The sequence below is a fragment of the Colius striatus genome, chromosome 2, assembly GCF_028858725.1.
Source record: "Colius striatus isolate bColStr4 chromosome 2, bColStr4.1.hap1, whole genome shotgun sequence".
Classification (NCBI taxonomy): domain Eukaryota; kingdom Metazoa; phylum Chordata; class Aves; order Coliiformes; family Coliidae; genus Colius; species Colius striatus.
The window spans coordinates 70,200,721-70,225,699 of record NC_084760.1 but is presented as its reverse complement, the minus strand read 5'-3'; the positions used below and the strand labels follow the sequence as shown (position 1 = coordinate 70,225,699).

The window sequence follows — 24,979 nt, the reverse complement described above, 5'->3', positions numbered from 1 at the left end:
GCAGTGCATTTGTCTTCAGTGTTAACTAGCACAAAAAATGTTAAGTATATTGCACCAGGGCTGATTAGCAGAAGCACTGAGGAGACAAAGCGAACCAAAAAAGAGATAATGGTAAAATAGGGAATCACAGATCATTGAAATGGAAAAAAATAAATGTAAAGAGAAAAATAAGAAAAAACCCAATTGCTTCATACAGTTCTTTGTAATTTGTAGGATAAGAAGCAAGTGCATCTGGAATTAATTTTTCAGAAATTGACTTTTCAGTTTGTATCTAGGAATCAGTACTTAGGATTTTCTAACAATTGAAAGAAAACCTAACATTAAAAAAAATAGACATAAGTAACGCTAATATTGCTAATTTCCATGACTGAAAACTAATCCTAACTTGTACAGTAGCAATTTTATTGTTGCTTGGTTTAATAAATGGAAAGTCAGCGTACAAAGTTACGTCTGTTTACCTCATATTCTTTACTTTTCCTCAAATAATATGAATATTGCTGGTGCCAGTGCTAATTGTTGGCCCATGATCATTTGTTCTCTGTATGATTATTAGACTTTTAGTCCTCTGAAAGCTCTCAAGGAACATTGCACAAATCAGTGTTCAGTTTTGTTCTCCCTGTCAATGTATTGGACGCTGTAGTGGTTAGCTATGTAAAGGTGTAGGTTAACCGTATAAAGTGCTTCTGTTGTCCATTGAAACAGCTTCTGTACTAAATAAACTGTTTACTTCTACATTAGGAATGTTCTTCCTTGGTCACATGTGAAATCTTTCTCCTGCAGCTTGAAGATCCCGCCATTAGATGGCAGGTGGCACTTTACAAAGATTTACCAAACAGGACTGAAGATTCTTCAGATCCAGAGAAGACCGTAGAAAGGGTCCTTGATATAGCTAACGTATTGTTTCACCTGGAACAGGTTAGATATATATTCCCAGTTCCATTGCTTCTAAATCTAAGCAATGGATTCAGCTTTTTATTTATATTCAATGTATTCGTATTACTTTTTTTTTTCATTCTTTTAATAACTACTGTTTTTATGTGCTTTGCCTTGCATTTTGTAATCAGGTTTTGTGGTCATATTGATCACACAGTGTGTTTGCAACAGCTCCAACATCATTTATTTTTAAAAAGACTAAGAAAGTGATATCTACCTTTTAGCTTCCTGCTAGTGCATTTCAGCTAGCAGGAAATTATCATTGAATTGTCCGTGGTCCATAAAATGTGAGTAAAACCCAACAATTATTGAAAAAAGCACCTTTTTTTTAAAGTATTTTTCTTCAGTTTGAGATCCTTGAATTACTGAAGTAGCAATGAACTTTAAGCTGCTCACATAAATACGTGATTATAAGCTCCATATTGTAGCTCTATGGAGTAGGATAGTCAGGTGATTTGATACATAACTTGTCTAGTGATGGCTTTAGAAAGGTATTTACTGTGTACTACTGGAAAAAAAAATATAAGAAGAATATCCACTTGACAAAATCTGTATGGAAGTTTGTGTGAACATGAGCCAGAATATATGCATTTATTTAAGTGGCATTGAAATTCATAAAATTCTTAATAGTTGGTTTTATTAAGACTACTCTTGTGGTGGTCCAGCAAACTGCTTGCATACATGAACTCAGACTTTTCCATGCTGGTGCAATGGTGAATACAAACCAAGGTTAAGGTGGACAGTTCAAATATTACTTACTGCATTCAAGAAATGGTTGATGCAGGATGGAGGATAATTCTTCTGGGAAAGTTCTGGCAGAATCTTTAACTTGTTTAATTTCTGGCATGAAACTCTATTTTCTTTTGCTCTTTAATTTTTTTTAGCATAAATACACAAGCTTCTCATGTGACCTGGACTACAGTATGTTCACTTGTTAAAAATCTGATATATATTTTGTGTCTTTCTTCCCACTCGCACTGATAGAATCTTTGTCTTTTGTCTTTCTGGTTAAACTTGTCTCCAGAAATAGGTTAACCAAGAATAAATGTTGGAAGTTAGTTGTTTGTTGATTGATTTTGATTGATTTTTTCCTCCCTTTGGGACAAGAGTCTGCCACTTATCTTTAAAATTTTAATATGGAAAAAAAAAACCCAACCCTATGTCAGTAGATTTTAGTCAAAGATTTGGCCCCACAGCACTACTTATCTTCTGTAGACAAGTGCTGAGGTCCTTTTGTTACTGAAATGGATAATTCAATATCTTTTAAAATAATGAGCACTGGGTCTGTTTTTATGGTTGCCTTGAGTAATCCTATCCTCTCCATATGCAAATACTCTGCTCTTCACATATCTGTAGTCTGAATGCTTTCCTTATTGCACTGGCAAAGATCAGTTTATTCTTTATATTGTCTTTCCCATGAACAGCTAAATTTTGTTCTTGTTATTTTCAGAGATCTGCTTGCGTAGGACGAGGCTATTTCTTTTGGGAAAGTATAGAGGGTTTTATAGTTGTTTGTGAAGATATTACTAATTACCTAACTTGCACATTTGGATTTGTCTGACATTCAGATTATTAGCACTGATTTTGTTTTGTGACTATAGACATGTTTGCAGTGAACACTTTTCTAATCCTTAACAAGTATACTTATTCGTACTTTATCTTTTCTTTTAGAATTTCACCATTTAATCTTGCAAGTATAGTTATCCATTTCACTTAATGCTTGTCAGTATTTTAGCCTAATTAAATGTTTACCACTTAACTATGAATAACTTTTTCTATTTCATTAAACTAGAAGAGTCTTCTTGGAAGACTATGTTTGGATTGAATATTGAGTCTACATAAGCATCTTCATCACTACATATTGCAAATAAAATATTTTATTACAAGGAAGAACCACCACATCTAATGGAGTTAGAGATGCTAACTTCCATTGACTCCTTTGATGAGATTGAGAGACAGAGTAGCTGTTGTTCCAATAGCACAGTTGTCCAAAAACGAAACAAGCAAAAGCCTCACAAACAACCCCACACAAAAGACATGCTCCTCTTAACTCTTTGAGAATTGTGTAGGTGATGTGGTTTAGGCTCATCCAGGGACAAAAGACCACAATTAGACTCAAGTACCTCAGACTTTGGAACTCCCAAAGGACAGGGAGGGCTTAACTGCCGCTTACAGTCCTGGACAAAACAGACAAGGCTACTCAGCTTGGGGAAGAAAGCGAAACTTGATTTTATCTGCCTCAACTAAAATGTAACAAACAGAAATACCCAGTGAAAAAGTAATGCAGAGAAGGGTGAATCATGGAAGTGCAACCAGCTCTTTAAGATCACCTTTCCCCCACCTGTTCTCTCTTCGCAGTCTCAGAGCCCTGAGCCCAGTGTCATGACCTCCTCCCCCAACAAGCAGTGGCAGGGGCAGGGACCGGGGAGTGCAGTCAGTCCTTTCCTGATGCCTCTTGCCACTTACACACTCCTGAAGAGAAATGCTCCTTACCAGCCCTCCCTTGCTCCAACTTGAGGTCTCCCAAATACTGGGCAGCCCTGCATGGGCTGCTCTGACCCCAGTTAATCTTCTCCGGATTGAGGTCTAAACTGATCACTCCCTCTGATTCGGTATCTCCAGCTCTCAATCCCTCTGGCACGGGGTCTCTGCTTCTCATCGCAGGCTACAAGGATGTCTCTGGTCTGGCATCGCTCTTTCTGTCTTTTCCTGGCTGCAGGGTCAACATGGTCACCTCTACCTTGCTCTTCCCTTCCATCTCCCCCAACACATTTCAAATTTCTATCCTTAAAAATAGTGATGGCAGAGGTGCCAGTTTGGCCCAGCGGGGCCGGAGGTCAGTCTGAACCTCAGAGCCAGGGAGAAGTCCGAGAACTTTTTACCAGGATTGTACTGCAGCTCCCTCCCACTGTTACCAAGCAATAAAAGGGCTCCTCGCAAAACTATGACAGTAGGTTAAATGAAATTATCCATAATCTTTATGAAGCAGTTGTGAAGTAAGTCACAGAAACTGTAAATAAGCTGTGGGAAAGAAGTGATCTGTAGCACAGCTTGCATTCACAGTTCCCATTTATCCATTCAGGCTATATACTGTTGCATGCAGTTGCTCTTCTGGATCACAGTAGTCATTTTCTTCTGATGGTACCAAGGATGGAAGGTGGAACAAAAGAAACTAAAAGGTCAAAAGATGTGGGTGGAGTACAACTAATTTGATGTCACGCTACTGTAGAGCCAGGAAGCAGAAAGAGAATATATCTGAAGAGAGAACTGTAGTATTATGAATTGTAGCTGGAGTGTTTTGGAATATCTTAAGTTTGTTCTAGCTATGCAAGATTCATGGAATAGATTTAGTCCTAAGTTTTCATGTCTTTCTCTCATTTTTAAAATTAATACTGTTGAAATTGATCATGGTAAATATGACCAAAAAAAAAAAAAAGTATTTAAGACAATTCTTCAATTCTTTTAAAAGTATTGTCTGAGGCAATGTGACTGTGTGCAATTTACCTGTAGATATATAAAGAATTACATATAAATGACAGAAAGTGAAGACTTTTGCTGTTAAAAGTTAAAGTTTCCTGAGAGATGGCTTCATTGATAATAATCTGCCTAAAAAAATATAAGTAGTAGGATGAAGGGGGGAAAAGGAGGCTATTGTATCATGCAGGGGAAGGGAGATTTTTTTACTTTTCAGTTTATTTTCTAAATTCTGGCTCTACAATTTGACTGATCACTTGAATTCTGACTAGAACACTTCTTCCCTTCTATTATTGTTTTTATATTTCCACTTGATTTATCTGTTATGTCACGTTATTATAAATAATGATAGTAATAATTTTTTATTGTATTATTTTTCTGTATGTATCTTATGTAACAGGTTGAGCATCCTCAGCGATCTAAAAAAGCAGTGTGGCATAAGCTGCTCTCTAAACAGAGGAAAAGAGCAGTAGTTGCCTGCTTTAGAATGGCACCGTTGTATAATCTGCCAAGGTAAGAGCTATATTTGCTCTAACTTAAGTGCATTTATGTTCCTAGTTCTGTTTTGCAAAATCAAAAGGAAGAAACACATGTAAACTGGTAACTGGTAAACTGGGTACTAATATACTTACTTTCTTTTAATAGATCTAATTACCTTCTTCTAATATAACTTCTGAAAAGAATAACAAAAAGTATAATTTTAAATTCCTGGTTATTTCCTCCTGCTATTATTCCACCTATTCCTCCTGGTACGTTTTCTTTTCTGAAAAGTAGACATCTGTCATAGGAGACGCAGAAACAAACATATTTGTGTCACTGCAATATCATCTTGGGAATTAGATTTCCTTCAAAGCTACGGTATAGCTCTAGAAATATGGAGTTGTCTTCATTTTTATATGCTAAATGTTCCATATGCAGGAAATAAACATACTATTTATATGAAAGCCTTATTTATTGTGCACTTTTGGAAGAGACTTCTGTTAGACAAGAAATATATATGCATCTATTCTAGGCGGTTTACACCTTTTCATGTGGATCCTTTTCCTCTTCTTTCTTGTGTAATAGAGAATGGGATCTATCTAGCAAGTTTCAGAATCCTGAGATTCTGGAAAGAATGAATGTTTATAAAAAGTGAAGACATCTGTTTTTTCATGCAATCACTAAAATAATTTTAAAAAACCTTGTATCTGATCTTTTCAATGTAATAATATTATCTTTTTTTTTCCTAAAAGTATACATATTCTTAGTATTACCATAGTAAGATAAAGACTAGTTAAGGAAGCACAAGGGCATGAGAATAATACTGGCTTGAAATGAGGCTGCTGTGACAGCTGAAAATAGAACAAAGATATTTCCATCTGTAGCTGTTCTCACTTTAACAAGTAGGTCACTTGCACATAACTAGCATACCTGTAGGTTTTGATTCTGCCCTTTCTTTCAATATTCGAGACTACCATTTGTTTAAAAAATTAAGATGATTGATAATTCTTCATAGAGAATTGGTTTTCACAACAGTTCATTTTGCATTGAATCCTCAACAAAACAAAAACCAGTAAAAACCATCATTGGCTTACATTCTTTCTCCTAGTTTCATCATCCATTTAATTTCCTGAAGTTTGGGAAAAAAATGGTGTGTTGTTTTGGATAGATAAGTCTAATCCTGAACATTGAAAAAATCAAGTATTTGAGCACATTCCAAAGTTATCTATTGCTATTATCTTAATATGTAAATTAAAATAATATGTAGCTGTTTTCTATTAGAAGAAAAATTGCTAATGTGGAAAAGTAATTTATTTTATTTTTTACTTGTGTTTACTTTTCTTCAAGTTTCTATTTGCTATCTGTTCCTAAAATCATTACTACATTTTGCAAATTAATGGGCCACAGTTTTGAATAGCACATTTTAAAGTAAGCTTAATTTTTAAAATAGGTACTTTTGTCAGGTTTTAACACGGAAATTTTGCTTTCCATTTAAATGGTGCTTGTAATGACTGGACAGTTCTTCAAGCTAAATGAAATTCATATTGACCAAATCTTCTATTTAAAAGTTTACAGCTTTTGTTTTAAATTTCACTTTTTAGACACCGAGCAGTCAATCTTTTTCTTCAAGGGTATGATAAATCTTGGATTGAAACTGAAGAACACTTCTTTGAAGACAAACTGATAGAAGATTTAGCGGTATGTCTGGGTGCAAAGGGTTGTGGGAATATATGATGAACAGTGGCACAGGCTGCCCAGAGGGGTTGTGGAGTCTCCTTCCTTGGAGGTCTCCAGACCCGCCTGGACATGTTCCTATGTGACCTGATCTAGGTGGACCTGCTTCTGCAGGGGGGTTGGGCTAGATGATCTCTAAAGGTCCCTTCCAACCCCTACCATTCTATGATTCTATGATTTAACATTCATCATATATAATAATAATCATAAGTCTGTGAACTACGTAAGATATCATCTAAGCTATCTCTACCCAAAGGCGTGACCTCTAACTAAGTCACCCTGACATTAAAAATTACAAGTGGTGGAGATTCCAGAATTCCCTCAGGCAGTCTGCTTCAGGGCTTCAGTAACTTTTTATAAAACTTTTTAAACTTCTATCTAAATTACACACCAGTTGCTGTCATTCCCCTATCTTTTTTCTTCTACCCTGTGAGGAAAGCAACCAACCTATTCTCCTATTTCTTTACAGTTAAATTTTTTGTACTGAAGACTTCAAAACCCACCTTAAAGCTATGTAATTCAAAATGTTAGAATATGACATGAGGAATTCTAGTCTTAATTAGTTCCTCAAAAGCAGACAGAGATTGCTGCTTCTTTGCAGAAGAATCCTTTGGTCAGGGACTTGAGGACTTTTCCAAACAGTAGCGTCAGAGCCATGTCTTTAGCCTGGAAAATCCCTGGGTGATTTTCAGTAAAGCCTTATGTCCTCATCCCTTACAATTGTCTCAGAGAGGTAGTTCTTTCAAGGGTGGGGCAAAAATTAGTACTAGGAAATTATTTAGTCCCTGAGAAGTCCAACAGAAGGCAGTCTGTGATCAGTCTTTTGATTGAGAAGCGAGCTTGCTCTCTGCAATAAAGGAAACTAAGTGAAAACTAAGCTATTAGAAAAAAAAAAATTAAAAAAACACAATAATTTGCTTTTACTCTTTAAAGTTTATGCTTAAAACCAACTACCCAAGTTGGGAAATATTTTGAGAAAAGGATCAAAATAGTGAAAGGAAGATCATCAGCATTGAGCAGACTGCAAAGTTGAGTTTTGCCTGCACACATGCAGAATTCATTTCTTGTGACATCCTTTTTATATAATCAGGCATTGTTATAATATAAGAGACTTCTGCGAATACTTACTTTGCATACAAACTTTTAAGCTAATATCTTCACGTGTCTCAATACACTGCAGAAAACTCACAAGTTCATTGCCAAAAATAACTGTTCTAGCAATCGAGAACATATGTCTGTAGATATAGAATGTGAAACAAGATAGGTGTTTGCATGTGTTTATCTATGTTCAGGTATGTATATGTGAAGAAATAGCTCAGTATGCTCTAACATAAAGGGTTGTCTCCTTATTTCTTCTGTGAAACTGTATCTTTACTAAGTTTATGAAGAACTCAGTGCCAGCAGTTAGCTTATGTGTAAAATGGTCTTAAAGACAGAAACAGACTGGATTGGCTGCTATATCATCCTTTAGTAACTGACTACAGACATTTCTCTTTTAATTCCTCAAATATACAGATAAGCACATCTCCAGCACTCTTTTAAAGAGAGATGTATTACATTGTTTATTCAAAAGAACAAACAAAACTCTACCTGTCTTTAAAATAAATTTTTATCACATTCTTACTGCTTTAGAGCATGCTTCTGGGGGGCGAAAGTTTGAGGTTTTACAGTTCATCTCTGAGGAGCTGACCCAGACTGTTGTGTTGACTTCATGAAAGAAGTTGTAGTTGTGGTGCTGGTGAAGGTTCTCTCTCCATCTTAGAGAAACCATAATCTGGTGTAGCAAGGACTTAAAAGATTTATTGGACTATCAGGGTGGAATCATAGCCCAGGCTCTCATGGCAGACCTCATCTGTAAGGGCAGAAAGGATGAGCCTTGGCTTCTTTAATGTATGCTTCGAAGGATTGTCTCAAGTTGCAAAGTGTTTACGGATTAGGTAGAAAACAGGAACAATGCAGGACCCAGACAGTATAGTGAAGATTTCCCATTCTTTAGCTCTTTGTAGTCAGTAAACAACAGTGTTGTACACCTTAGTACATTATTTCTCAATACTGAGAATCGTGAACTCTCTTTTCTGCAAAATAAAAATAATTGAAAGGGAGAAATACAGTAAAATCTACCTCCTCCTGACTTAGCCAGATCCAGACAATTTATAGGCTTGTGGTAAGGGCTTTTTCTGGTATGTGGGAGATGAGTGTATCCCCTAAAGCAGAAAACTGGACTAAACTTGCAGTTGTGTTTTCTGAATCTTCTGCCCTTAAATCTATTATACAAAAGTGGCACTAGCACTTCCACCTCTTTATATTAAAAGAAAGGAGGACATAAGTCCATTTGAGAAGCTTAATTCTGCTGATTCTTAATTCTGATTTAATTAATTTAATTAAATTAATTTAATTTAATTAATTTAATTTAATTCTTAATTCAGATCAAGTCTCAGAATTTTTAATATTTGATAGTGTATTAATGAAATAAAATATACTATAGTATAATTGTAGTATATTAGACATTGTATTTATTAACAGTTAAACAGCTTCTGTTTTGATTATATAAACACAGACTTATGTAATAAAATTCTTAATTTTGTTAGTAGATATTACTATACATAATAATGTGTAAGATCAATATGTTTAATGGAGGTTTAATAATTAAACTTTTTAAAAAGTAAATCTTTTAAATCTTCAGTGTTTACAAAAGTCAACTAAAACTTAACCAACTTATTTGTTTTAGCATCTTATGTTACATTCAGCTAAAGCTTTTTATTTTATACTTAAATAACTATAGAGCAAATGTCTCAAAACTTTAAAAATAAGAATGCTTGTTTTCCAGAAGTGTCAGAGAGTAATCTTTTCCTAGTGTCTGTGCTATGCTTAATAATGAGTTCTGCTTAGTCATTGGTGAATTGGATCTTCCATTTAATTTTAATTAAATTTATGAAAATTAGTAACTTGCATTAAACATTGACACAATTTTTGCCATTTTACTTCATCAGTTTTGATAACATTGTAGAGGTATTCTCATTGATAACGTTGCCAATGCTACTGTTTAATATTAAGAGAAAGGTCAACATCCTAAAAGAGATTGAAATAAAGAGCAGAAGACCGTGATAATGGTGAGGTATCACTAGAATTATAATTTGCGTTGTTCAGAACTTGTTATTGAAACTGAAAACATTGTCACATTTTGCAAAATGTGGAATGAACCTTGTGTAGCCATCATAGACTAGCATGTGAAACAATCATTGTACATATATGTCAACTATAGTAAATTCTCAGCAGCAGTCATGTTTTTTACAACCGAGTGGAAAAGGTGGTCTTAAAAATCTCCAAGCAGATCGCAGTGATCACTCCCTGTAATCAGCCTTCGGACCCTGAGCAGACTGTGCCCGACAGTCAGTGGAGCAGCAGAACAGGCTCTGAAGGGTTCATTTTTCTCAGGCTGGGCTACACGTAGTGGGTGCCACCGGCCTCTCCACTTATCCAGGATCCCTTGCAAGGGAGGCAGAGCTGACTGAGGCCGCAGCCACAGCCACAACGGGGGATTTAAATACCTCCAGAGCAACCTCGAGCACAGAGGCACGGCTGGGGAGTCACCCAGGAGGGAAGAGTCACTTTGAGCAGTTGGTGAGGCAGGCAGCTATGTTAGCAACCTGGGAAAAATGTGTTTCTCAAAGAAATGTGGCGACCCAGACAGAGGTTCCATGTAAACATGCAGGTGTTCAAGTCTCTGACTGCAAGGAGTGCTGGGGTCTGGCACTTTTAGCAGGTGATGTAAAAGACAACACCTGTATTCGATGTGACCAGGTGAATGATCTGCTTAGCCTGGTGGTTGAACTCAGGGAAGATGTGACAAGACTCAGGAGCATCAGGGAGTGCAAGAGATAGATTGGTGGACACAGAATCTACAGTCTCTGAGGTGTAAGCAACAAATTGAGCCTTCAGAAGAAGTACAGGATCCTCTACTGTCTTCTAGCCAGGTTAACAGAGGGGACTGAAGAGATGGAGAAGAAGGGATGTATCCTTTTCAGTTCCTTTTCAGAGAGGCAGGCGGATCTCTTTCCAGGCACCTGCTCCTCCCCAGTTGCCCTTGCACAACAAGTATGGGGCTTTGGAGGTTGAGGACCAGACAATGCAATATGAAGATGTAGGGAAACTTGAGGAGGCACCCAGAAGGCACTCATGCATTAAGACTACTTCAATTAAAAGAAAAGGAAAGTTATAGTAGTAGGTGATTCCCTTCTGAAGAGAATTGAGGGCCCCATATGTTGAACAGACCCATCACACAGAGAGGTGTGCTGCCTTCCTGGAGCCTGGGTTAGAGATATTGCCAGGAACCTCCCCGGTCTAGTGCGGCCAACTGACTACTACCTGCTGTTGGTAATGCAGGTTGGTAATGACGAGGTTATGGAAAGGAGTACAAAAGCTATTAAAAAGGTCTTCAGGGCACTGGGGAGAATGCTCGATGGCTCAGGTGCACAAATAGTGTTCTTATCTATCCCTCTCACATGGCAGGGCGAATACTGAACAAATAAGGAAGACCCACCTGATTAACAGGTGGCTTAGAGACCGGTGCCACCAACACAACTATTATTTTTTTGATCATGGTGAAATTTGCATGATGCCAGGTCTGGTGACAGGTGGAGTTCGTCTGTCTCAAAAGGGAGAAGGATCCTTGCAAATGAGTCAGTGGGGCTCATAGAAAGGGCTTTAAACTAATTTTGAAGGGCAAACAGGATAAAACCAGGCCCACTGGAGTTAAGCCTTAAGGATGAAAAGCCAGTGCTGAGGATGTACCCAACATGATTGGCTTCCTCCTTGAAATGCGTCTGTACCAATGCATGTAGCATGGGGAATAAACAAGAGGAGTTGTAAGTCTGTGTACAGGCAAGAGGCTATGATCTGGTGGCTATTGCAGAGAGATGGTGGGACAGATCACATGACTGGACTGTGCTCATGGATGGCTATGTCGTTTTTAGGAAAGAAAGGCCAGCAAGGCAAGGTGGTGGAGTTGCTCTTTATGTGAGAGAGCAACTGAATGTACTGAATTCTGTCCAGGTGAGGGTGAGGGACAAGTTGAGAGTTTGTGAGTTAGAATTAAATGGCAGCATAGCACATGTGACACTTGGTTTCTATTACAGGCCACCTGATCAGGTTGGGGAAATTGATGAGGCCTTCTACAGCAGGAAGCAACCTCAAAATCACAGGCCCTGGTTCTCATGGGAGATTTCAAATACCCAGACATCTGCTGGAACACCTAGACAGCTAGTCACTTACAGTCCAGGAGGTTCCTTCAGTGCACTGATGATAACTTCTTGATGCAGATGGTGGATGTGCCAACTAGGAGAGGAGCACTACTGGATCTTATGTTCACGAACAAGCAGGGTCTGATTGAAGCGGTGAAGGTTGAGGGCAGCCTTGGCTACAGTGACCACAAGATGGTGGAGTTCAGGGTCTTCTGTGGTAGGAACAGAATACCAAGCAGCATTGTAACCCTGGACCTTGAATGGCCAACTTTCAAGTAATTACTAGGGGACATCTCATAGGATAGGGTATTAGAGGATAAAGGGGCCCAAGATAGTTGGTCTCAGTTCAAAGATCACTTTTTGCAGGCTCAGGATCAGAGCATCAGAGTGGGTAAGAAATCAAGCAAGGGAGCTAGGAGACCTGCATGGTTAAATAGGGAACTGTTGGGTAAACTCAAGTGGAAGAAGAGAGTCTATAGATCATGGAAGGAAGGGATAGCCACTTGGGATGAATATAAGGCTGTTGCCAGAGGCAATTAGAAAAGCTAAAGCCTCATTATAGTTGTGCTTTGCAAGGGAAGTCAAGGACAACAAGAAGAGCTTCTTCAAATATATTGCAGATAAAACTAATGCTGGAGGCAATGTAGGCCCACTGTTGAATGAGGCAGGTGCCCTGGTGACAGGGGATACAGAAATGGCAGAGTTATCGAATGCCTTCTTTGGTTCTGTATGTACTGCTAGAGAGTGTCCTCGGGAGCCTCAGACTCCAGCAGAAGTCAGGTTAAAGAAGGAGATTTCTTTGGTTGATGAGGACTGGGTTAAGGATCAATTGAGCAGTGTGAATGTACATCCATTCATGGGCCCCAATAGGATGCACTTGCGGGCGCTGAGGGAGCTGTCGGATGTCATTGCTAAACCATTCTCCATCATCTTCAGTAAGTCATGGAGGAGAGTTGCCTGAGGAATAGAGGAAAGCAAATGTCAGTCCAGTCTTCAAAAAGAGCAATAAGGAGGAGTCAGATAACTACAGACTGATCAGCCTCACCTCCATCCCTGGAAAGGTGATGGAACAACTTATCCTGGGTGCTGTCTCCAGGCATTTAAAGGACAAGAGGGTCATTAGGAGCAGTCAACATGGCTTTACCAAGGGGAAGTCATGTTTGATCAACCTGAGAGCCTTTTATGAGGATGTAGCCAGGTGGATAGATGGTGGTAGTGCAGTGAATGTGGTTTATCTCGATTTCAGTAAAGCATTTAACACTGTCTCCCACAGCATCCTAACAGCAAAACTGATAAAGTGTAGGCTGGAAGATCAGGTAGTGAGGAGGATTATTAACTGGTTGAAGGGAAGAAGGCAGAGAGTTGTGATCAGTTGGGCAGGGTTTAATTGGAGAACTGTGTCCCTCAGAGGTCAGTGCTTGGACCAGTACTGTTCAATATATTCATTAATGACCTTGATGAGGGAACAGAGGGCACTGTCAGCAAGTTAGCTGATGATATTAAACTGGGGGGAATGGCTGACACACCAGAAGGCTGTGCTGCCATTCAGTGAGACCTGGACAGGCTGGAGAGTTGGGCAAGGAGAAATCTAATGAAATTCAATAAGGACAAGTGTAGAGTCTTGCATCTGGGAAAGAATAACCCCATGTAGCAGTACAGGTTGGGGAATGAACTCTTAGAGAGTAGTGTGGGGGAAAGGGACCTGGGGGATCTTGGTGGACAGCAGGATGGCCATTGTGCCCTTGTGGCCAAGAAGACCAATGGCATCCTGGGGTGTATTAGAAGGGCTGTGCTTAGTAGGTCAAGAGAGGTTCTCCTTCTCTTCTACTCTGCCTTCATGAGACCACATCTGGAATATTGTGTCCAGTTTTGGGCCCCTCAATTCAAGAAGGACGCGGAGCTGCTGGAGAGAGTTCAACACTGGGCCACCAAGGTGATGAAGGGAATGGAGCATCTCCCTTATGATGAAAGGCTGAGGGAACTGGGGCTCTTTAGCTTGGAGAAGGGGAGACCGAGGGGTGACCTCATTCATGTTTACAAATATGTAAAGGGTAGGTGTCAGGAGGATGGAGCCAGACTCTTCTGAATGATGACCAACAATAGGAAAAGGGGCAATAGGTATAAGCTCGAACACAAGAGGTTTCAAAGAAACACAAGGAAGAATTTCTTCACTATGAGGATGATGGAGCACTGGAACAGGCTGCCCAGATGGATTGTGGCATCTCTCTTTTATATCCAACATTATAAAAATTTCTTATTTGTTCAGTCTTACCAATGCATGGAATTCTCTTTCTCTGTATTTTAGTGCATACTGCTAGGTGAAGACAAGAAGGAAGAATGGGCATAATTTATGCAATCAATTTTCTTTGAACTGCCTGCTTTGTAGTAAAATATGTCTGGGTGGAGCAATTTTTTTAATAACTTGATATGCAAAACCTACAAATCTTTTGAAAGACAAGAAGTCAGAGGATGGATTTTTTTTTTCTAGATTCTTTCCAAAACACAGCTTTGTGGTTGTCATTATAGTATTGAGGACTACATTTTTCTTATATAGTAAACCTACTAAAGCTGTCTAAACCTGAATGCAAAAGATCCAATTGCAAGAGCTTATTTGTGTATATATATTCTTGAATCATAGAATCATAGAATGGTAGGGATTGGAAGGGACCTTAAGAGATCATCTAGTCCAATCACTCTACAGAATGATATATGTTTTATACAATACTGAGCTTTCATCTACTGAAATTCTACATCTTTCCAGCGTTACTCTCCTTCTGTCTAAAACTATTGGTGAGCTTCAAGTTTGGATCTCTTCTCCCTCAAAGCTTCTCAGAGTTCCTCAGTGAATGTAATACGTGGCTTAAGACACAGGATTCTAATTTATAGCTGATAAGACTTGTTAACATAGAGATGAACAGACAATACAATAGCAAATGTTAGCATCTGGATACAACTCATTCTGAATAACAGTAGTAAAGGATTGAAGTTCTTTTCAGAATCTAGGGAAGATGGTTAATTTTTATGACGAGATGAAATCTATAGCTTTCAGATGCTATCAACTTTGTAAGTCTTCATGGTCATAAACATGGTCAATATTCAGGCTTTTCATACTTTACTTGGAACTTATTTCCTCTTGCTTATCCAAATAAAAATTACTTCTGTATCTAATGTTTAATAAGTTGAACAGAGCAAAACGTTTTTCACTATAATCAACTGAATATATTTTTTAATTTTTTTTTTCTCTAAAGAAACCTGGGGAGGAACCATCAGAAGAAGATGAAAGCCTTAAAAGAGTTGATCCTTTACATCAACTTATTCAACTATTCAGTCGAACAGCCTTGACTGAAAAATGGTAGGAATGGTGTGAGAGACTACAGAGTGTATGCAGATTTTCACATTACTCCTATATTTGAAGTTATACCTGTCTCTGTTAAAGTGAAATTGCTTAGGACAGGCCAAAACATGTACATATGTATGGATGATGAGTGTGAGTTACATTCAAACTGTTCTAGCCTGTGTTTATGGAAAGAGATTTTAACATGACTGATAATGAAGTGAAAGAGTTTTATAGAGATAAATAGATGCCCCTATACGCTTTTTCACAATTATGGCTGCTGTGTTCAGACTTACTACACTTCTCGTTTCTCTCTATGTTGCCTATAGACAGTTGCCTTCTGATTATGAAATACAAGTATATTCTAGGTATAATTGAAAATTAACTATTTTCTGTTAATTGGAAGGTGTTTGTGAATTTCTAAGCACTGTTTGTAGCTCGATTTACTTTCCAGTTTGTATTACTTAATCAAATTCTTATTTTCTAAAAAGATTTTTGTAATTAATTATGAGCCTAGAAATACTTTCAAAAGATTTTTAAGGTGCTTAAAAATATTTTGGTACTCCAATTCTACTACAATGGTTCTAATCTTCCTCATTTTCAATTTTTTCTCTATATTAACCAGTAAATTGGAAGAAGATTTCCTGTATATGGCTTATGCTGACATTATGGCAAAGGTAACTTGTATTTGCTGTCTTTTGCATCTTTTCTGTTTTAATAAGTGAAGAAGATGAGGAGAAATTCTGTGTAAAGAGAGGGAAAGATTAGCTTTCCTCCCCTTCCATCATCTTACCAATAAATGTTTTCTTTCTGCATGATATCAGAGCTGCCATGATGAAGAAGATGATGATGGTGAAGAAGTGAAGAGTTTTGAAGTAAGATTATACTTCCATTTTGTTTTTCTTGTTCTGTTAGACATTATTTCATAGCTTCCAGCTGACATTTATGTTTATTGGTTCATGGCTTACTGCAGCTTATTATGCCAGTGAACTGCATGTCAGAAGCTGGATTGGCAGATATGAGTCACCAGATTCATGGTAGTAAGACAAAACCATGTGTAGTATCGCATAATATAAGATTATATAGAGAGTCATTTAACAGATCTTACATTTTTACTTGATTTACCTAGTTGTTGGGAAGTATTATAGATAGCAACTTATTCTGGAAGTCTGATAATCATAGGCTATATCTTGTCATGGGCTTATCATGGGCTTCCTTTGAGTGGTTAAAATACTGAAATAATACTGCTTTTGACAATACTCATTTACATTCAATACCAGTAATTTATATAGTATGTTTATGTTCACATATGTATTGGTGCTTGTTGGTAAAAGACGAGTTTCTATTCATCAATACTAGCAAACTTTTTCTTATGTTGAGAACAGGAAATCTGTATTTATTGTTGTTTAATGTTGAGTTTTCATGATCATAAGGAAATAGAGTTACATGAGTTGATTACAAGAGTAAGAGATGAGTCCTTGTCATATTTGCTCTGGTATCTGTCTTTTTCCATTAATAAAATGGAGTTTACAAGCAATTACTCTATTCTGAGGCCACTGAGGCGGTTGGCTTGGTAATATTTTAAATATTTTAATATATTTTAGTGTATTTTGACATTAAAAGTTGTCTTATTCAAATCAGTTAATACTTCCATTTAATATCTTTATCAAAACACAGAAATTGAATACTTGCTTTTATTATTTCTGTAAAATATTTCTAAACTTACAGATTGATTGATATAAAACTACCTGTGCTGTTTTGATTTTTGAGGAATAGTTTGTGGGTTGCTTACTTTTACTCCAATGTCAGATATTCTGTCTGTTTTGTACATCATGCTATGCAAAATAGATGCATGAAATAACACTGAATTATTTAAGTATGTGTTCACTATTTGATTGTATACAGAAATCAGAAAGAATGCCAATACCAGTTTTTTTCCAGTTAGAAGTTCTAGTCCAGAGGAGTTACAACTAGCATATCTATGTGGTACATAAGTTTCTCTTTCTCGGTAAATATCTAATTAGGAATCCAAGTTTCAGTGCTTTGTTGTTGTTGTTATGTTTTGTGGGGGTTTTTTTTCCTGGAAATGTGACATAGATCCAACAGTGACTAAATAAGAATACTTATTTCTATAAGCTTTTTGCAATTAGTCTTTGCATGCTTGTTAGATATCAAAAGTCTTGTGCTTATAAATGTGAAAAATTATAAATAGGTAGTCACTGAGGTAAATGAACTTATGTATCATTATGGGATTTATTAGTTCTCCATACCTAAATAACAATGAGTTCCTTGTTCTACATTCAACTTTTTCTTTTGAGAGAAGTTCCTATTCATTTATGGGGTTTTTTTCTGTAGCTATGAAACATGTTGAAATGATGCATTAATATGTTCAAAAGAAAAATTTGTGTATGTATGACAATTTTGGTCAGTCACCTGCAGAAAATGAATTTTGGACTTCTTTTTCTTATTACTATTTCACTTCTTGCCCTTGCCCTTCCTTAAGGTGACAGGATCACAACGCAGCAAGGTAAAACAAAAAAGTATGTGTGTATTTGTCTGGGTCTAATTTTGTGATTTTTTTGGCCCAACATCTTGGATAAGTTAAACTAAAGGGTGTTGAAAACATTTTTAACATTTCAGTTTTAGCATGACTTCTCTACCAGACCTTTCTTGTGCACAAAATCTTTTTAAAGACTTCAAGAATTATTTATGAAAAATATGTCATAAAAAGTGCATTACCATTTTGGGGAAAAGACAAGTGCCATTTGGCTTGTTCATATTGCTGTACTGTTCTTGCCTTTTGTGCATCAGTTATCTTCTTTCTGGTTATAATTTAATTCGAATTATTAAAATTATTTGGCTCTTAAAGGGAAAGCAGTTGGATGTTTCTTCTATATCTTAGCAGACGTGAATTTCTGATACAGTAGTAGAATTCTGTTTCCAATGTTTGTCACAGAGAGAGCATCAATTGTATCAAAGTTTATCTGTGATTCAGATTCTTTGGAACAGGCTGAGCCCTTAGCCTTTGTTGTGATAGTATTTGATAGGAACTCCATAGCTACTCCATATCTGAAGTGACTTCTATTGTTCCATGTTTTCTTTAAGACATGGAGGCAATAGGTCTGAAAATTCACAGTGGTTATTTTTTTTAATAACCCAGTTTCTTCCATAGTATTTTTTATCTCATCATGAAAGTCTCACCATTTGTTTCTAAGTGGTGGCCCTTGGCTTAAGCACCAGCCTACTTGCTTACTTCATGCAAGCAGAAGTCTCAGTTCTCACTGTTGAGTCAAACTGCTTGCTGATAGCACTGCGAGATTGGACTTCTCAGAGAAGGTATGGTGTGTGGGCTAGCTAAGTTTTGGTTCTGGGGTTTTTAAAATAGTTATTCAAGCTGTGGCTAATGGCAGCTCAACTAAGTAGAGATGACCTGCTTGAGACTGGGAATGCACAGATATACCTGATGGTCAGACTCCTGTCAGTGGCATCAAAGTCCATTGCCTATGGCAATATGGGGAACAATTGTAAACCTCTCCACTGAAAAGGGCAAGATTATTCTGGTATTTTGTTTGGTAGAGTTTCTGTTAACATTCACTTCACAAAAGCAGTTCCTGTACAGCTGTGGAAAAAGATATATTCCAGGATCAACTTAACTCTAACTCTTTCAAAAGTTTGCACAGATCTGTTCCACTTTAATACAATAAAGGCATTATTCTGGAAGATAAATGCACTCACACAGACTTACAGAAAGTTGTTTAAAAAGTATTGTGATTGCCAGAAATACAAAGTGTATATTACAAAAACTCAAAGGAAGTATATATACAATTTAATAGTATAATTTAATCTTTGTTTCTTCATTAATTCAGCTGTTAAAATACTACATGTTTATCACTCTGTCTACCTGGTTACCACACACTAAATGCTGTACGTTCCATAGAAACTTTTCTTTCTTGCTGATTGAAAAGTGTTTTTAAAGGGAAAAAGCCAGAACAGTAACTCTTACTTCCTTCATACAAAACAGGAGACAGTTTGTATTGTATTGACATGTAATTGTAAGACATGAGACCATATATACCAGCTGTATATGTGTATTTGTGCATTTGTGTTTCTGTCTGTCTATGTCAAAGTTTGATGTTCTTTTATTTCATATTCTGAGTGCATATTGAAAGACTGACTCTTCAATTTCCTGGGAATAAAACTCTACTGCTTCTCTACACTTCAAAAATGTGTGATATTTGAGGTCTTGAATCTCTTCAGAGTCAGAAGAGCAGACTTTGCTTTGGGCAAGCTTAGAATGTGACAAATGATGAGTGTTTCTTCTTGGCAATTTTCATGCCCATCTCATGCAGCATAGTCTCATTTTTGTAAAAATTATCTGTATTGGGACCACCATGTGAATAGTAAGGAGGTCACAGTATAAACCCACAATAAAGTTGTCTGTCTGCATTTCCCTGCTAGTATTTACTTTGAATTATTATGATTATCTTTGTTCTTTGGCCTTTGTCTCCAAGTTAACTTTCAATCATACTGAACAGCATTCAGTTGACTGCCTAGAGGGTTGGTGTCACTGTCCCCCTTGATTCTGATAGGAAATTCTCTCCAATCAAAAGATTTCACTAGCTGAATGAAATAGGTTTCTGCATTTCAGCCAATGAGTCTACTGGTTTTCTGCATATTAGTGTGCTCTTAGTATGTGTAGAATAGAAATAAAGGAAAAAAAACCTTTTATCAAAACTCAAAACCCATCTCATCTTTTTAAAATTGATTGGTTTAAATTGACTCTTCAGAGGAAAAAAAGAAATGGAGGAGACAGAGCTTCCTATGTCAGTTTCCTTCACCCCTGTTACTGGTAGCAACTTTGTTCATAGACTTTTGTATTCACGATTTTTTTGCAAAAGGGTACATTGTGCTGCCACTTAGGCACAGAAAGACTTGCAAATATCAGACTTTAAAATAATATAATCCCTTAGGGCCCATTGGAGATGGTCACTGCTATCTCACTGTCACAAAGACTGCAAAAATAGAGTTACAATGTAAATTTACAGTAAGGTTGGTCAGAGAGGACTTGCTCTTGCTGTCATGCTGGCTGGCTGTAATCACCTCCCTGTCCTCCATGTGCCATTGCACAGCTTCTAGGAGGTTCTGTACCATGATCTTTCCAGGCACAAAGGTGAGACTGATAGGTCAGTAGTTCCCAGCTCCTCATTTCCACCCTTTTTAAAAATGGATGCACTATTTCACTTTTCCCAGTCACCAGGGACTTCACTTGTCTGCCTTGACTTTTCAAATCTCATTGAAAGTGGCTTGGCAACTACATCAGCCATTTACCTCAGGACTCTGGGATGCATTGTGAGGTCCCGTAGACTAATGTATGTTCAGGTTCCTCAGGTGGTCACAAACCTCATCTGCTCTTACAGTGGAACAAGCTTTGCTCCCCCAGTCCAGCTTTGCTCCCCCAGTCCCTTTCTTGCAGTCCATCCACTCAAGAGGTGTGGGAAGAATGGTTGTCTGCAAAGACTGAGACAAAAAAATTGAGTTCCACAGCCTTCTTATCAGTTGTTACCAATTTGCCACTCTTACTCATCGGGAGCATTTTTGATCTTCCTTTTCTGTCTGACATGCCTGTAAAAGCCCATCTATTCTTTGGATCCCATGGCAAGTTCAGCTCCATCCAAGCCTTGGCTTTCCTGAACATATCCCTACACAACCAGGCAGCATCTCTATACTCTTCCCAGGATAAACTACATCTATTACAAACCCACAAACTGATTGTTAACTAAGATTTTATCTTAGTTAATATTTAATTATCTTTAATGCCAGGGCCTTTTTTCTTTCTATCAGCCACTGGTATTTTTTATTCTATGCAAAAAAAAAAGAAAAAAAAAGAACCAAGTTAAAGAATTTATGGTCAACCTTTCACTTCTCATTTTTTTCTGTTTATTTACAGTATTTTAAACAATATAGTTTAAAATATCAGAAACATAGGGTCAGTGTCATTAATACAGTCTTTGTTTTAAGGTCAACTATTTCTCAGTTACTTGCCTATCTGGCAAGGCTGTTTTTTACTACATGAATAACTTCCTATTGACTATGGAAAATATGCAGCAAAAATCTTGTAGAGAATCTCTCTTCAATAAAGTGAATAATATTTTTCTCTGAGTTTCAGCTCAGGCACTTAGTGATAAATGATGATTTAAGATCTTCCATTTGTCTCCTCTAGCTCTTTCCCATCTTTTATGTTTATCAGCATCTCTTCTCCCTACATTGTTTCTGCTACTTAAACCAGCATCAGTGTGGTACTTTTGAAAAGTACTACTAGACATCCATCTGCCTTGTCTTTCAACTCAAACATGGGCTGGCACTTCATACTTTGCTGCTATAGCACAACAGAACTGGTTGAGGTTATGTTAGGCGGGGCCTTTGGCAACAAAGAACTGATGAACTTCGAAAAACAAATACATGTCCATGATTAACTGACCATTGATAGCTTCTAGGTTCTTTGCTTATTTTTTGTATAGTAATTACATAACAATGTCATCAAATTTATCCCTGCATAGACTATTTTCTGCTTCAGCCAACTGATTAAATTCCAGTCACAGCAGAATATTCTAAACAATCCATTACCCTCTTTTATTATTAGTCCTATAGAGAGACATCTCTGTCAGCTGTTTCAAATACGGCAAATTGGTCACCTAACTTTGAACAAAAAAGAGTGACACAGTTTGAAAATACTGTGTAGTTTTATAGCTATATACCATTGGAAAACTAAAAATACTAGATTTGAAAGTCACCCAATACAGTCTTTTTCTTCTTAGAGACTCAGTACATTGTCAGTTCCTATCTACTTGAATAAGAATGAATATGTTGAACGATCTCATCAACATGGCAAGAATATGGAGATAATATGTAGAAAAAAAAACTGACTTCCTTGACAGAGAGGAGTATATGAAGGATGACAGTATAAACGTGGTGGCATCAATAAAGACAATGCTGCAATCTGAATTGGAGACATTTTAACTAAAAGAAAATAAAATGTGCAGTGAAGGTTTTGTTTCAGGAAATACTGATTCCTGTACATTTGTAGTTGGGATTTAATGCTGTTTTAATATAGAGCAATATTTTGTTTAGTTTACTATTTTTTGTTTGCTTTATAAATATGTACTCTATGAAAAAATGTATTTGTGATACAATATTCAAGTTTTTAATACAGATTATTCAACTGCTAGGAAATGCAAAATTTAAGATTGATAAAATATTCCTGTGTTTGAGCCCATGTGGATTTTTGTGCTGGTTATAGATATTGAGAAACATAGTTACAAAATCTAATAATATGACATGATAATGTTTTTCCTTCCTGTCTTTTCTTACTGGGAGGAATCAGCAGAATACCAGTACTTCTTTCTATGAATATTGATGTGAACAGAAGAAATAATTTTGATGAATGATTGTTAGAATTCTTGTGTCTTTTCAGCTGTTCTATTACAAAACATATCATAGCTTTTTTGCTATAGTGTCTGAAATTTGATAAAAATTTCCTTTTTTTCCCCAGATACTTTTCAGATAAATGTTCCTTCCTTTCCTCTCATCTCACTATTTTACAAAATACTTGCACTAATGCCTACAGAAAGCTGAACGTTGTTTACAGCCAATCAAATTAAAACATGCATACCTTTTTTTGCATACTTGTTTCTCCGAGCTACATTTTCATAGAATCATAGAATGACAGGGATTGGAAGGGACTTTAAGAGTCCAACCCCCCTAAAGTCCACTTTGATCAGATTGCACAGGAACTAGTCCAGGTGGGTCTTGAAGGCCTCCAAGAAAGGAGATTCCACCATCTCCCTGGGCAGCCTGGGCCAGGGCTCTGTCACCCTCACAGTAGGATATTTTTTTCTTATGTTTAAGCGGAACTTTTTGTGTTCCAGCTTCATCCCATTACCCCTTGTCCTGTTGCTAGATACAATAGAAAAAAGGGATGCCCCAGCCTCCTGACACTCATCATTTATATGCTTACAAATATTAATGAGATCCCTCTCAATCTCCTCTTCTGTAGACTAAATAGCTCCTGTTCCTGCAGCCTTTCCTCATAAGGAAGATGTTATTGTTATTGTTTATGACCAACAGTAATAAGATGAACGTAGGGAATATTTTCAAATTTTATGGTCATTGAGTTAAAAAAAAGTAGTTTAAAACATATGTTTACTTAATAATATTTAATAAATCCACTTCTACAAGAAGTCTGGCAGTGTTCTAACATCTTGCAAGTAACCATCGCATTCAAAGTTAAAGCTGCAGTTTTGAAGAAAATTTAAAAGTTGCTAACAAACTGCCACTGACTACATTATATCTAAGAATGTGACAGTTAATTTATGAATCTATGTATGAATTTTAATGTTCATACTTAGGTACAAGTAAGTAAGTAAACTTTCAAACATTTCAAAGTAAGTAAACTTTCAAGCATTTGAAATTTACCTACAAGTAAGTAACATTCAAGCATTTTCAAAAGTATTTATTGGTATTCAAAAGTATTACTGGAAGTAATATCAAATGATAGAAGACTTACAGATGCCTGACATTTAAACATGTCAGTATTTCTAACCTACAAAAGTGTACGTAGAGCACAAAAGCACAGCAGGTGGTAGAGAAATGGCTTTAGAATGGCCATTTATTTATTATGAAGTTAAATTTGGAGATTAATTGCATTTTAAATTTTTTATGTGCTAATAGTTTAATAATCTCTAAACTTCCTGTTTGCCTATCCTTATATTTTGCCATCTGTACTTCAAAGAATTCCTTTTGTTGTTTGATAACCTGAATAATGATGTGTTTCAATTTAGAAAGTATGCTTCAACTCAGTGAGAAATAATAATGTATATCATATCAGCTAGTTAAAAATCACTTTTCAACTAGAAAAAAAAATCTTTTGGGGTTGAGAGTTTCAGCAGCAATAAAAATAGGAGTGCAAAATTGCAGGGATTGAAATATTTCTTAAAGTAATATGGAAAGCAAAGTTGATAAAATAAACTCCTCTAACACTTTAAAATCCTACATCTTTAATCTTCAAGAATATAATGCATTGTGTTTTCATTTTGTGCATATTCTTTAGAACCGATGAACTCCAAAATGGGTCATTTAAGAAAAGCTCTATTTATAGAACATCAAACAGCATGTATTGAGCTTAAATGCTTAATATATATAAAGATATATTTAGAAACATTCTACTTGAGTACTTCATTTTGTATTTTAGTACATAGCTTATATTCTTGCATTCCTGACACTGAAATTAACATGTTTTACCAAGGTAAGATCTCTGTAATAGAATTTATTCTCTGGACCAAATAGAAGTCTCAAAAAGTACAAAATATAAAGACAATTCAAAGAACCATGTATCTTAGAGTAGTAGACATCAATTTTTTCTCTTTCCATCTTTCTGGTATTTTTGTTTAGTCTTTATTTCATATTAAAAGAAAGAAGGAATACCCTGTAGAAGTAGGATCACATGCTTGCACTCCGTGACTGCAAGCTTAATGGTGGTAGCAAACAAACCTCTCAAGATGACCTAGCTCCAAGGAATAATCATTCTTTGTATGGATTACGAGAAAGCAAACAATTTCAATTGTGCACTTGTCAGTCAAAGCCCCAGTTTAATTATGGCAAGTTTGTTGCCTAAAAATTCAGCTTAGAACTTGTGGTTTTTCTTAAGTGGTGTTTTTTGGCAGAATGTTGCTTGTAATGATTTAAACAAAAAATAAAACAACAAAAAAACACAAAAATGAAGTAGAAA

The 24,979-nt window shown here is 36.6% G+C and overlaps 1 protein-coding gene across 1 annotated transcript in view; it reads left to right on the top strand.

Moving 5' to 3' along the window:
- RYR2 (ryanodine receptor 2) overlaps positions 1 to 24,979 on the top strand; it is a 430,121-nt gene that overhangs the window by 349,078 nt on the left and 56,064 nt on the right. The window contains exons 74-79 of the mRNA XM_061991036.1: positions 781 to 915; positions 4,808 to 4,920; positions 6,489 to 6,585; positions 15,110 to 15,213; positions 15,821 to 15,872; positions 16,020 to 16,070. Of these exons, the coding sequence (XP_061847020.1) occupies positions 781 to 915; positions 4,808 to 4,920; positions 6,489 to 6,585; positions 15,110 to 15,213; positions 15,821 to 15,872; positions 16,020 to 16,070 (552 nt within the window). The remainder of the gene's footprint in view (positions 1 to 780; positions 916 to 4,807; positions 4,921 to 6,488; positions 6,586 to 15,109; positions 15,214 to 15,820; positions 15,873 to 16,019; positions 16,071 to 24,979) is intronic.